We start from the raw sequence: 13,470 nt of genomic DNA, 5'->3' as shown, positions 1-13,470 counted from the left end.
GGTGTGTGTGTGTGTGTGTGTGTGTGTGTGTGTGTGTGTGTGTGTGTGTGTGTGTGTGTGTGTCCAGCAGGCCTGTGCTGGTACAGTATATTGCCTGCAGTCACTAGGCAGCTGTGTGAAGATGTTCCAGCTCTGAATGTTTCTGTACACCTGGAGAGCGCCACACCTTTCGCAAAATTCATAAAAGTCAGCTATCCCTGGCATCCTCAGAATGTCCTCTTTTTCGCACCCTCATATCTGCGGACTAGATTAGAGCCGGGCTCGCTGGATCCCTCCAGTTATTAGCCCAGTACCACTCTCTCTTTTTGTATCTTTAGATGGTGATATATGTTTTTTTGTGGATCATCTGGAGTCATGATGTTATCCGGGAGATAACGGAGGGAGTGTACCATAAGGGAGTGCTCTAAATGGCGACTGGCATCCTGTGTTTGCGTTAAATGGGCATGATACAGCGGCCAGGGCAATATTTCTCTCTTAAAGTACCCCCCCAATACACCCTCCTCCCGCCTTTCCTCTCAATAGAATCCAGTCTTAGGCAGATTTTCACTCCTTCAGCACAGGATTAAATGGTAGTAGTTACATTGATCAATAGGTTAAGAAGCATACAATCCCTCTTGCTGCTAATGACCTCAGTAGTAATGGGTAATAAAATGGGGGTGTGTAATAGCCTCTTGCACAGAGGAGGCTGCTCCGGCTGTAGTTACAGCAGCCAGACGCTCCTCACAAGGCGGAGTGTGAAACCATGATGAGATCTAGGTGTAAAGAATTAAGACGGTTAAATTGAAGGAAATCCCGGTGTAATTTGTAATGAAATTGGCAGCTATCGAGAGCCGGGATGTGTAAAACCTCACACTCTATATAATATGGCTTGACAAAATGATTATACATTAGAAAATAAGACAGCTTTAAACACGGTAGTCAAAAAAATAGAGCATGAAGTAGATTTCAAACACACATTATTATTTATCCTCAGTGTGCGTGGGGGGTAAATGTCATGTTTAGACGGGAACTATATATCACGTCACGTATGGCGCTTGCGTGTCAGAAAGACGTGGGTTGACCTTCAAAATAGTTCATCAAAATTAGAAGGGAAAGAAAGGACTTCAGTGGATAATGACTGTGAAATTAGGAGAATGGGAGGCCGGGGCTATGCAAATGACAGGACAAGTCATGTGCAAAAGTCAAGATGAAGTGCATATTAAGACATAATACAGCGGGGAATTAATATTGTATTTTTCTGCTCCTCGCGTCTGCTTCTGGAGATGTGAAGTGTGTGTTAGTCCTCCTGGGTGGGGCTGGTTCTCCGTCACTCTCCTGGGGGCTGGAGGCAGCACAGTGTGGCGTTGAGTTAACGGAGAGCATCAAAGCCGCTCCTTTCCTATTTGACATCCCTTGCCCTTTCCTCCACATTTGCTCTACATGCCGTTCATTATGACTTTGTTTTTGTTGAACAATAATGATGCAGAGAGAAAAAAAACAAACATGTTACCGTATGAGATTTTAAGCAACATTCAAAAAATGCATAAAAAATTCAAAAGGGGTTCATTAGCTGTAAGGCGGAGCCACAATTTGGGTAACCTTGGTGGAGGCGGACTGTCACTGTGTGATCAATCTGAGATACAAAGCATGTTTTATATGCACATATGCTAACAGCGGGGGGAGAAGAGTCCTGCATTTCAAATCTTACGTAAGTAGAATTACTAACGTACAGGCATCAAATCTACACCAAAAGTAAAAGCACTCGTCCCATTTCACAATCCTATATATTAAATGACTGGATTATGATAATTTATGCAATAATGTGTCCATCACAGCTGGTAAAAATAGAGCTAATTTGAATTATTTTACATTCTGCTGCTGGATATCTTAACCTGTAATTACATACCATAGTTGATTCATTAATTGATTTATATTTTGTGTTAGCTAATAATCAGAATCTGTAAAGTAAAGCTGTGGTTAAGCCCACTCAGTATGGAGATCAAGGAGATATTTTAATTTAAGCAGACTAAAGAATACATTGCATAGCCAATTTATTGTGGATACAAATATTGCCACCAACCAATAACAGGTGGCAAAATACACTCCAAAGAAAATAGTGGGGTTTTATGGAATATTAAATATATTCTGCATCTCATGTGTGTCTGTTTGGTTCTTGGGTGTAATGGACAGTCAATATAGTTATATATTGCCTGTATGTAAATATGTAGTAAAGTATAAATATTAAGTAATAACACATTTAAATTAAAGTCAACTTCAAAATTGTACTTGAGAACAAACCTTGCCTGCATCCTAACATACCCAATAAAACACCACCACCACAACATGTTAACAACCCAACACCATCACACACGTCTCAGTTGCTGTTTGTCATCCGAATGTGAAGGAAAGGAGCTTTTAATGGTATCGCACATCATGGCGCTGAGTGGCAGACACACTCGGTGTCCCGTCCGCCGCCCGAGCAATTAAGGCGCCCTGACAACTGTGGGCGCTCTCTCAGTGTCACAACAAATCACTTGTTTTGAGGAGTCATGCACTCACACCTTTCTGCTTGGGAGTTAGTTAGAGGCCTAGGTGTGTGTGTGTGTGTGTGTGTGTGTGTGTGTGTGTGTGTGTGTGTGTGTGTGTGTGTGTGTGTGTGTGTGTGTGTGTGTGTTCTTCAGCGTGGCTCCTCCTCCTCCAGGCACCGTGCATCCACCCCATAATAGATCTCTGCTGACAGCCTCTCTAATGAAATGCTCTCAGATGACACATTGAGCCAACCGCAGCAGTTTTTGAGGCCATCTTTTCATGTCCTCAGGTATGGCATATTTGCCATGTTGTATAAACGCTGGATCTGAGATGCAGATGCGGATCATATTGAGAGATTGTGTGTGTGAGAGGGGAAGGTTGGAGGATGAAGAGGATGGAGGAAGATGTCTCGTGTCCTCTTAGCTCGCCTCAGTCTGGTGTGGTGTCAGAACAGTTAGAGGGGTGTGTGTTTGTTGGAGGGTGTGTGCAGCTTGTAACACATCGAGATGACACTTAAGATGAAGTCTAACAGTCCAGTATTTACCAAGAGGCTTTCTTTATATCATTCATTTGATGTATAATTCAACCTTTTGGACAATAAATGAATTGTTAAAGTAGGTTTCTATGCAGAACATCCTCTAATATGGACATATTCAGATTGTGTTGTTACTTTAAATGGAATATCTCAAAAATATATTCACCTTAAACTGGAATGGAAATTTTCTAAAATGTTTCCTGTTTCCTTCCACTTATGACAATACATGTAGAACAATGACTCGCTTAATTCAAGTACTGCATTCAATCGGTAATGTATTAGTGGATTCTTACATCTATTTGCTTGTTTGTGTGTTACAGGTTCCAGTTTCAGTGGCTATGATGACACCCCAGGTAATAACTCCTCAGCAGATGCAGCAGATCCTTCAGCAGCAGGTCCTGAGCCCTCAGCAGCTCCAGGTTCTCCTCCAGCAGCAGCAGGCCCTCATGTTACAGCAGGTAATGTGCATCTGACATTACCCTCATTCGTCTGTAAATCTTCTTTATGTTAAGACAGCAAAGATAAATTCACTTTAAGCTGCCCTTCTTTTCATTTTTTTCCCCCTCCTTCAACATTCCTCAAAGTATTGAAAATTCTCCCAAAACCCACCGCTGAGTTTATACGACCGACAGGCTTTCACTCACGTGTCGCCTTCTGTCTTTTCTTGCAGCAGCAACTCCAAGAGTTCTACAAGAAGCAGCAGGAACAGCTCCACCTCCAGCTCTTACAGCAGCAGCAGCAGCAGCAGCAGCAGCAGCATGCGGGCAGCAAGCAGAATAAAGAGGTAGGCTGACATCACTCCGAGCGCCTGCCATTACCAAACCGTTGGCCAGACAGAGCGTGGAAGGCATGTGTGCTCCCTCCCTCAACCCCATCTGCTTCCAGACTGTGGTTAAAGCACCAGGAGGGGTGGGGGGGGATCAAGTGCACTCATGCTTCTGATTAGCATGTCAGACATGCTGCATAAATGGAAACAACTGACTGATACTATGCTAAGAATACTCTTTTTTTTTCCACAACCACATTATATGTATAGTGTTTTAAAAAATCCCTGACATGCTTCTTATTAGCATGATTAGCTCATTAGCATGTCAGGATGACTGGCATTAACTGAATGATAATGTGCTCAGTATACGTTTTTTTTCTTAAAGCACATAAAATATAGTCTTTTTTTTTTTTCAAACATGTGTGACATGCTTCTGATTAGCATGATCAGCTAATTAGCATCTCAGAAATGCTAGACTGTTGGCAACAACTGACTGATACTGTGCTAAGAATACTCTTTTTTTCTGGAACCAGACTATAGTTTCTGACATGCTTCTGATAAGCATCATAAGAATACTCTTTTTTTTAAAAGCCTATTAAATGTAGCTTTTAAGCGTTATGTCTGTCATGCTTGTGATTAGCATGATTAGCAAATTAAGCCGATTAGCATGTCAGGTATGTGGGATGAATGACAACAGCTGATTGATACAGTGCAACAACACTTTATTTTCTCTGCAACCACATTAAATATGTAGTATTTATTTTGAAATGTATGTCTAACATACCTCTGATTAGAACGATTAGCTAATTAGCATTTCAGACATGCTAGAAAGATGGAACAACTGACTGATATTTCCCTTAGAATACACTTTATTTTTGAAATCACATTAACTGTTTAGTGTTTTGCTTCTGATTAGCATGATTAGCATGCATAGTATTGAAGTATTGTCAATCAACACCAATACACCAGCACTTACAATGGTATNCTACTACTACTACTACTACTACTACTACTCTACTACTACTACTACTACTACTACTCTCTCTACTCTCTCTCTCTCTCTCTCTCTCTCTCTCTCTCTCTCTCTCTCTCTCTCTCTCTCTCTCTCTCTCTCTCTCTCTCTCCACAAGTGAGAATATAAAGAACAAAATAATAACTTGTTCTCACACAACAAATGTCAACTGTACACACATGTCATTTCCTGGACCTATACCAAAGTGTGAATGTAGGCCTGCTGCAACAACCTACATTGTAACAGAAAATGTCCTTTTGGGAATTCGGTTCCACAATAATAATGAAGTCTCCAGGAGCAGATGAGCCTAAGGGCTAATAGCTCATCTTCAGTCTGCTGATGTTTGCTATTGCCATTTCTGTGGTGGCAAAGTAAAAAAGATAAGGAAAAAGATAACAATTAAGGACAAGTGTGTGCTTGTTCAGCTTTTGACCTTGGTCACAGCCTTCTCTCCATCCTTTGAGCAAATGCCTTCTTCCTGAATTACTTCTCTCCTCCATCACAGCGGCTGTGCATATCACTTTTGTGTTGCTGGCGGAGCCTGCGCTTATGCTCGGTTGATGACTGTCCTCCTCCTCACTCACTTGTTCACTTTCGCTGGTAATATTCTCCTCTGTACCTCTCTTCCGAATACCTCCCATTTTGAGCCACGTTTTTAACATCATTCAGCTTTCTTCATTCTTTAGCTTGCTTGCAACGTTCGCTAATCGTTCGCGGGTAGTAAGGTCGTAATTAGCAACGCCAGAATTAATAAAAAAAATATTTTCGTTTCTATATCTAAAAACAACAATAGTCTATTAGAACTAATTTAAACCACAGTTTCAATTATCTCAAGCTTATTTTCATTCGTTGTAGTATTTTGATAGTATGATTTATTTTTGTAATTAATGTTTTTCAATCAAGCCTCAAACTATAGCCTGTTTTAAATTGAAGTTGTCTGAGGTTAGTGCCTACTGTTAACATATTGTCCAACCATCAGCTGCTGTTGCAGTAATAAGTAGTGTAACTTAATGTCCCAAATGTGCACAATGTAGTTACTGCTTTTGGTGTTTTTGTTTACTGAGTTGTGTTTCCTGTATTTTATATGTCTGTGTTATGTGTAAAGGTTAAAGGTGGGGCCGAGAAACCGGCTCGAGATAAACTTGTTGTTATATTCCATGGAATGCTCTTAACATCCCGATAGCAATGAATATCTGAAGTGCTTTGACAAAAAATCCATAAAAAAATGTGATCTGTGGAAGCCGTAGTACTGTAAAAAGCATGACCAATCATTTTAGCCGGCCCGGCTAAAATAACTTGATGGCCTACCTGCCTGTCAGCCTTCCATCTGTGCACAAACTTATCTCGTGCCCTCATTGGTCATGTGCGCGTTCGTGTGTGTTGGAGGAGGGGCTCTGTAAGGAAGTGGCAGATTTTTTCCGGCTGTGTATTTTCAAATTCTAGCGCACTCGAGCTGGTTTCTCTGAAATTACCTACCCCATCTTTAATTGTTATTTGCATAGTCAAGGGGCTCCCTGTCCTTTTTGTTTATATTTATATTTGTATTATTGTTTACGGAATTCCTATCTGTATGTGTGTGTGCAACTAAAAAACTATAAAAAGAAGAAAATGAATTAGAGGAGAAAACTAAATACATGAAAGTAAAAGAAAAATAAATAAGAATGTCCAAACATGTATTCCCGTACAGAGAAAATAATGATAATCTCTCAAACTGCATTCTTTTGATTCTTTGTCCACCATTAGCTCCACTGTAAAGAGCAAATGAACAAGTGGTCCGAATGTGCCCCGCTCAGTATCCAGCTGCACTGTCCTTTTAGTGGAGAAAACAACATGGTAGATGTAATGAGGTGGAACATGGAGGGCTCATGAATAAATGGTTCACACAGCAGAGCTGTAGTACAACACAGCTGACAACAGCAGATTGGGAAGTCAGCACTTTAGGGCCACATGTTTTCTTTTTTGGGGAGACAAAAAGTTTACCAAGGCGTTTTTCTAACGGAAGACAAATTGCCACCAGATGTGTTCTGGATAAATGGACCTGCGTTTGGAGGAATCCCAAGCTTTTATGACAGTGATGGTGACAGCTTATATATTAGCCCTTGGCCCCTCGCAAACATCTGTTTTGGGAAAATGTGACTGCAAGAGAAGCACATTGAGCCTGGCCTACATCAGATGTTGCAGGAGATCAGCACCACTGATCAACTCTCCCAGCTTCACAAAGATACAACTTTATCACTCCAGCATCAGACTGGAGCTGTGGATTGTCACCTTTTATCACAAGACAAGTAGTTATAGTCTCACACTAGTAGTCATATGTAGTTTAGTTTGGTCTCAATCAGAGCTGAGACTTGAGTCCTGGAATGGAGATTTGACTTTGACTCGACAACTCTCTTGGTTTGGACTAAGATGAGAGCCAACTCAGAATCAACACTCAACACAACACGGGACTAGAACAGACCTGAGTAGTACCTGAGACTTGTCCTGAATCTTGTTCTGACTTGAGCCTTGACATCATTTTCCTAAAGGTGATGTGAGATATCCACTGGCAGATTTAAGACTTGACTTAAACCTGCCTTGACAGATTCAGACATTATTTGAGACATTGTTTAAGGACTCAAACTCAACTTGAGATGTCCTTTGACAGACATGAGACTTCACTTAGAATGCTCTACAGTGGATTTGCATATAGTGTATCAGGTTCATTCTGCACAATTACAAATACCTTACATTATCACTAAATCAAAATGTGAATATAGAACTTGTCTATTGAAAAGGAGTCATCGTTCAAGGCAAAGCCTTTTTAAGTGATGGTATGTCATGTATTTGTAATTACATTTCTGTCGGCAAATGGAAATAGCACTAGAGAAAAAAATGTAATGGCAGCAGCTTGTTCTTATTTGTATTTTATTCTGTGATTAAAAAGTAAATAAGGGTTAGCAGCTCTTAATGGCAGCCTTTACTGAATTCACACAATAATTTCTCTCATCAAACATCTTTTGTTTTAAATTGAGATAAAAATGTCAGAAATTGTCCTTAGAAAATAAGTCAAAAGTGCTCCACCTTTAAATCTGGCATCAGGCCGATGCGTCAGCAAACAGAGATGATCAAACCTGTTCAGCATCAACATGTAGAACAACAGTGAAGCGACCCCACATCTGCAGAAGTGTGCGCTCCAATGGGAGAGGAGTAATAACCCTGATTAGTTCCAGTGTTGATGGCTACTTATGGAGCTTCCAGGGGAGAGTTGGATAGAGATGGAAATCAGGGCTCAGCTACGGATGATTATCCAGCCACTCCAGATCAAAGATTTCCCTCGGCCTCATCACAGAGGATAAAGAAAAGATCATCTGGCCCTATGAAACTACCTGTGTCTGTTTTATTGAGATGTTCTGAAAAGAGCAGCAGGGCTGTCTGCATTCAAATAATCTGCCATTGAACACGTCCTTTTGATGCACATTATTTGATTTTATCAAACAAACTGCTGAGATGATTTATCAAACTAAATTATTCTGAAAGTGGTTATTAGACTATGCATGAAGCCTATTAATATTTAATGAATTAATCAATGAAGTGCCAGGAGTTTATAAAAAAGGAGTGCAAGGAATTATAGCATAATGTGTTAACAAGAACTTATATCTGCAGCCAGAAAAAGGGTCACGACATTACTGAGACAACTGTGGAGGAAGCAGAGAGGACCATCTGCAGTTTCTCCAGCAAGGTGTCTGAGTACAGTATGTGCGTGGGGGAATGCCATGATCATGCCTACATGCATGTGACTCATTTCTGTGAAGGAGCTGGCGTGTGAAGAGACGTTCCTTTGAGATTTGAGTCAAGTTTTCAATCATTATGAACCCTTTGAATACAGCATGCCCCTTATGATACCTGTAGCTGTTTGGCCGGAGCAGTCGTATTCAGATGTTGAACAATTCAAGAAGTGTTACATGTGACCGGAGGGACTGACATTTTAATAAAAGGCCTGAAATGTAGTTTTTCCAATTGTTATGATCTATCTTTGTTTGCAATTTAGCAGGGCAGGGATTTTAATGTGTGTGATTTGCCGACGCACAGGCAGTGCCTCTAACTCAGGACTGGGCTGGTAATAAAGATGCAGCAGATGGTTGGTTTCCTCTGATCCCTCTGTCTTTCACAATGTCTCAGTACAAACACAAGCCTGTGAGAACAATCCCTTCTTCAGGTGGCACTTGAAAATGCTGTCGAATGTATTTTTGAGTTTCAAACAAATACCTTGGAATTAAAGTTTATAATACATTTAATAATGGGGCCCTATTATGACTTTTGGGGTTTTTACTTTCCTGTAGTGTGTTATTATAGGTCTTTGTGCATGTCAATGGTCTGCAAAGGCTAAAATCCCTGAAACGCCTCCATTAGACTCCTTTGTTTACTTCCTTGACATAATGACATTACTATATGCAACACTTGCGCTTCTACTGGCTAGCGCTAGGGCTGCTCAATTAATCGTATTTCAATCACAATTACGATTTTGGCTTGCAACGATTATGAAAACAATATAATCGAAATAAAACAAACATTTTTTTTTTGTATTGGTTTTTCAGTTGAATTATACTTAAAGTTCAGGGTAATCAACTGTTAAAAACATACTGTTCAATTTTTTTTTTCAATAAATGGATGTTTACAAGTAAATGGATAATCGTTTTTAATAATCGTGATATCAATTATTGACCCAAATAATCGAGATTATGATTTTTGCCATAATCGAGCAGCCCTAGCTAGCGCTCCAACACATTGTATTTGATAGGCTAAGGGGTGGGACATGTCTAAGCGGTTGATCAATCACAACAGAGCCGGCCAGCTAGCCAATCAGAGCAGACTGGGCTCAGACACAGGGTGAAAAGAGGTGCTGCAGCACAGGCAGTATGAGAACAATAAAGAGCTTTTTGAACATTAAAGCATGGAGACATGTCACAGTAGAGACACTACATACTGATATGAGTAGAATAGGGCCCCTTTAAGATGTGAGTGAAACAAAACTGTAAATTGCTAAATATACAGGTCTAAAATGTCAATTGTGATAGTTAGTAATGTGTAAAATAATCTCTATGTAGACTTGAATTTTGGAATGTTATCTTACATAAATAATAGAAAATAAGGAAAAAGCCATCATAACGTGGAATGAGAGTTGTTTTGCATAATATGTATATTTGCATGTATAGACATTACATCTAAATGCTTTAATCCATTGGCTGCTGGGTATTTTGGTCATTAGAGGATTCCAGGGGAACAGGCTGAGGTGTGAAGGTGTTTCCTCTGCTTCTCACACGTTGCTAACATGAAGATAAAAATAGCAAAGAGCACCGTGATGATTGAAGAACTCGACTCACAGCGCTGCAGCAGACTGAAATCCTGACATGTAACTACTACACAAGGGCTTTTAAAGCTACACACATGTTCGGATAGTTTTGCCAATAATCAGTAATATCAAATAATTGTTTCATGGCTTGAACTCCAAAATGTAGAATACTTATATCAAAAAATGATCAGTCAAATGGGATCCAATTCATCACGCGAGAGGTGAAAGTGACCCAAAGAGCAGATTTGACTCATTCAACAACTGTGTTTGGTCTGACTCCACTTTGACAGAAACACAAGGAAATCCTCTTTAACTTGTGAAAAGCATGTTCCTTTTTTCCAAAAGGGCTCCACTATCTATGAACGGCAAATGTTTCTGAAGCCGGGCAAAAAATCCAGAGATTGCAAAAACATAGGTGAGCCCTGCTGAAGACAACGTGAAGAACACAAATACAGAAGGGACAGAACCCTACAGTAAACAGCATCACAAAAGACTAATTCATAGAAATAAAAATAGAATCGACATACTTTAATTCCTTCTGAGTTTGATTTTGAGTCTTTTCCTAATTTTAGGAAAAAGTACACCTGTATGTCTTTTTCCCATTTAACTTCAAATCTCAGTTCAAGCAGCCAAGGAGAAGGTCTTCTGACCTTAAACATTACTGATGCTTACACAGTAAAGCCATAAAGACTCATAAGTACAATTGAGGCAACCTCTGGAGGGCTTTATAAATAAGAGCCAGGCAGTGAATAGATCCCTGCATAAAGAGATCCATCCGAACACAGCATACAAATTCCTATTATGTGTCGTAAATGTGCTACCAGTGTCAAATACCAGGGCACTGTGTGAAAAAGATGTGTCTGAAGATCTCAGACGAGTAAAGGTAAAACATGACTTTTATCTGAAATAAATGTTTCACCTGCAGTTGAGAATAGACAATTGGCAATCAAATGCCGAGGTTTCAACAAAGGAAGAACCCTAAACTGGTTTGCTTGGAGGAGGTAAGAGGTCCAAGTTATGCAGAAGCCTGTTCCTGTTTTCCGAGAACAGCATTTTTTTTCTTTTGTCCTGATTCAAGGACAGCTTAAAAGCTGAGAGTGAACCCGAAAAATGTATAACTGTAGCCTGATAATATACTTTTAATAAGAGAGGCTGAGCATTGCATGATGGTGTCATTAGTATCCCATTCAATGTTTTTTATAATTCAATTTTTAAAGAGGACCAGGTACAGGTCCCTGTGGTACCTCCAGAAAAATTGTGGGGCAGAGGTGCCCACAATTGTTCAGCTTGGGAGCTACTTTTAAAATGACCAAGCCCAAAAGATCTACCTACATGCCCAATCTGTGAGGGTGGGTGGGGGTGCTAGTGGAGTAAACGGCGGATAAACTGTGGCGCGCTTACACTAATTGCGCCTATTATTATTATAATTTAAAAAAAATGTCTTGATTTTATTTATTTTTGATTTTATTAATCTGTGTGAATCTCTGCTGTCCTGCTTTTTCACGCTTACCCTGTTGCTGCTTTGTACAACTGAATTTCCCCTCGGGGATTAATAAAGGTTAATCTTACCTTATTTTATAAGCGCATAATAGTGCGCTGCATTTGCGCTTCAGATGAGGAGGTGAGGCCCCCTCATAACTGCATGAACCTGTATGGCACAATACAACTCAGACTGGCTTACCTGTACGTCAATCAAGTGGTAAATGCCATAGTAAGGATGGATGATAGGCTAACTTTAAAAAAAATTAAAATTAAAATTATAATAATATTTTTTTATTTTTTCAATGCGATCTACCCACACTACCTTTGCGATCGACCGGTGGATCACAATCGACGTAATAGGCACCCCTGCCGTAGCGCAATGCAAAGTAAGTAAGGTTAAACGTATTGTAATATTCACTTTTCTATCAGGGTAAATATGCTCTAATTGCTGAACCTTAGCCATCAATATTTGCCATAAACCCAATCTTGACCATACCATGTTTTCTTTGCATTCATATTTGAGAAAGCTAACATTTCTAAAACATTGCTATTTGACGAGAAATTAAAAATCCCATAAAGTAATTCTCAAATATTCATGGTTGTGTCTGGCCATGATAGGGTAGAGATCACAGATTACCTCAGTTCAGTTTAGAAAAAAACAGCTCTATCAGCAACACATTGGCCAACCAATCTTAAACTTTAAACTTTAAAGCCATCCTAGTTTTGAATAAACAACAGTGTCATGATGACCCTTCATGTGTGTCTTCTCTGTATTAGTGTTATAAAACCACAGGTACCTCCAACCTGTGTCGTATTCCCCCTCCTTTGTTGGAACCATAAGCCAGTTCTTGACAACAATTTGAAATGCTTTAAATAAATCAATAACCATTGCCACACAACATGGTTTCCTTACCTTAAGATAATCATACCCTTCTCCACTTTAAACCTGCTGTAATCATTGTTCCATGAAATGCTAACATTCTAAAACCAATAATCAACCAATCAACCAATAATATTCTTTTGAATTATTTAGAATGTATTTATTTGTTAAGATCCAAAAGAAAACATAGAATAATCTACACAGTCTTGAATTGTGATTAAAGGGAAGTTGGCTGAGGCTAAAGATAGCCTACATGGTATGAAGTAATTGGAGTGTTCAAGCTGCACAGGATTTGTATTTGAATTGTTATAGATAATGTTGTCATCTAACCAGCGCTAAACTTAAGTTATGCTTGGCCGCATCCTCGACTTGTGTCTCCAAACAAAATGCCCTGTGTAGCACCTCGCCTAGCTTTATACCTTAGCAACAGGAATGATTAAGTGATCACACAGTTCCTTCCTCTGCTCCGTCTGCTGTCATTTCACTCATGAATGAGTAGAGGAATAAATGGAGGCAAAATAAATACTTTTTTTTCCTGTTTGGAATAAATGTTTTCTCACTTTTCACTGCCAAGTTTCACCCTGGCAACAAACAATCCAACCATACTGCAAGACAGTCCTTGACATCATGATGTTTAAGATGCATTATCAACAACTGTGTTTGGTGACTAAAAAACAAGAAGGCTTCTTTCCAGGCTTTCACTTCCTGCTGCTTCTGGATTACCTAAGGCAAGAGTTATACAGCGGTTACGGACTTGACTCAATACAACGTCAGAGTTGACATGTTATGTTATCAAAGTGTTCTCTTAATGTTCATATGCAGATTTTTAATGTTGATCTCGGGTATGGCGAGTTCTCTCCGAGTTTCCAAGTAGGAAGTCCGACCTCAGGGGGCGTTCCAGTTGAATTTTTCCAACTGGGAACTTGGATACTCCCACTTCCCAGTACAACTGGAATGC

The 13,470-nt window shown here is 39.7% G+C and overlaps 1 protein-coding gene across 1 annotated transcript in view; it reads left to right on the top strand.

Annotated features, from left to right (window-relative positions):
* Positions 1 to 13,470, top strand: part of LOC104963762 (forkhead box protein P1-like) — a 924,791-nt gene that overhangs the window by 891,666 nt on the left and 19,655 nt on the right. Inside the window, exons 3-4 of the mRNA XM_010792404.1 lie at positions 3,364 to 3,501; positions 3,714 to 3,827. Of these exons, the coding sequence (XP_010790706.1) occupies positions 3,382 to 3,501; positions 3,714 to 3,827 (234 nt within the window). The 5' untranslated portion in view covers positions 3,364 to 3,381. The remainder of the gene's footprint in view (positions 1 to 3,363; positions 3,502 to 3,713; positions 3,828 to 13,470) is intronic.

Source organism: Notothenia coriiceps, unplaced genomic scaffold (assembly GCF_000735185.1).
Source record: "Notothenia coriiceps isolate Sejong01 unplaced genomic scaffold, NC01 NC01_scaffold00036400, whole genome shotgun sequence".
NCBI classification, from domain to species: domain Eukaryota; kingdom Metazoa; phylum Chordata; class Actinopteri; order Perciformes; family Nototheniidae; genus Notothenia; species Notothenia coriiceps.
The sequence above is the reverse complement of the archived record's forward strand: the minus strand, read 5'-3'. Positions and strand labels throughout refer to the sequence as shown.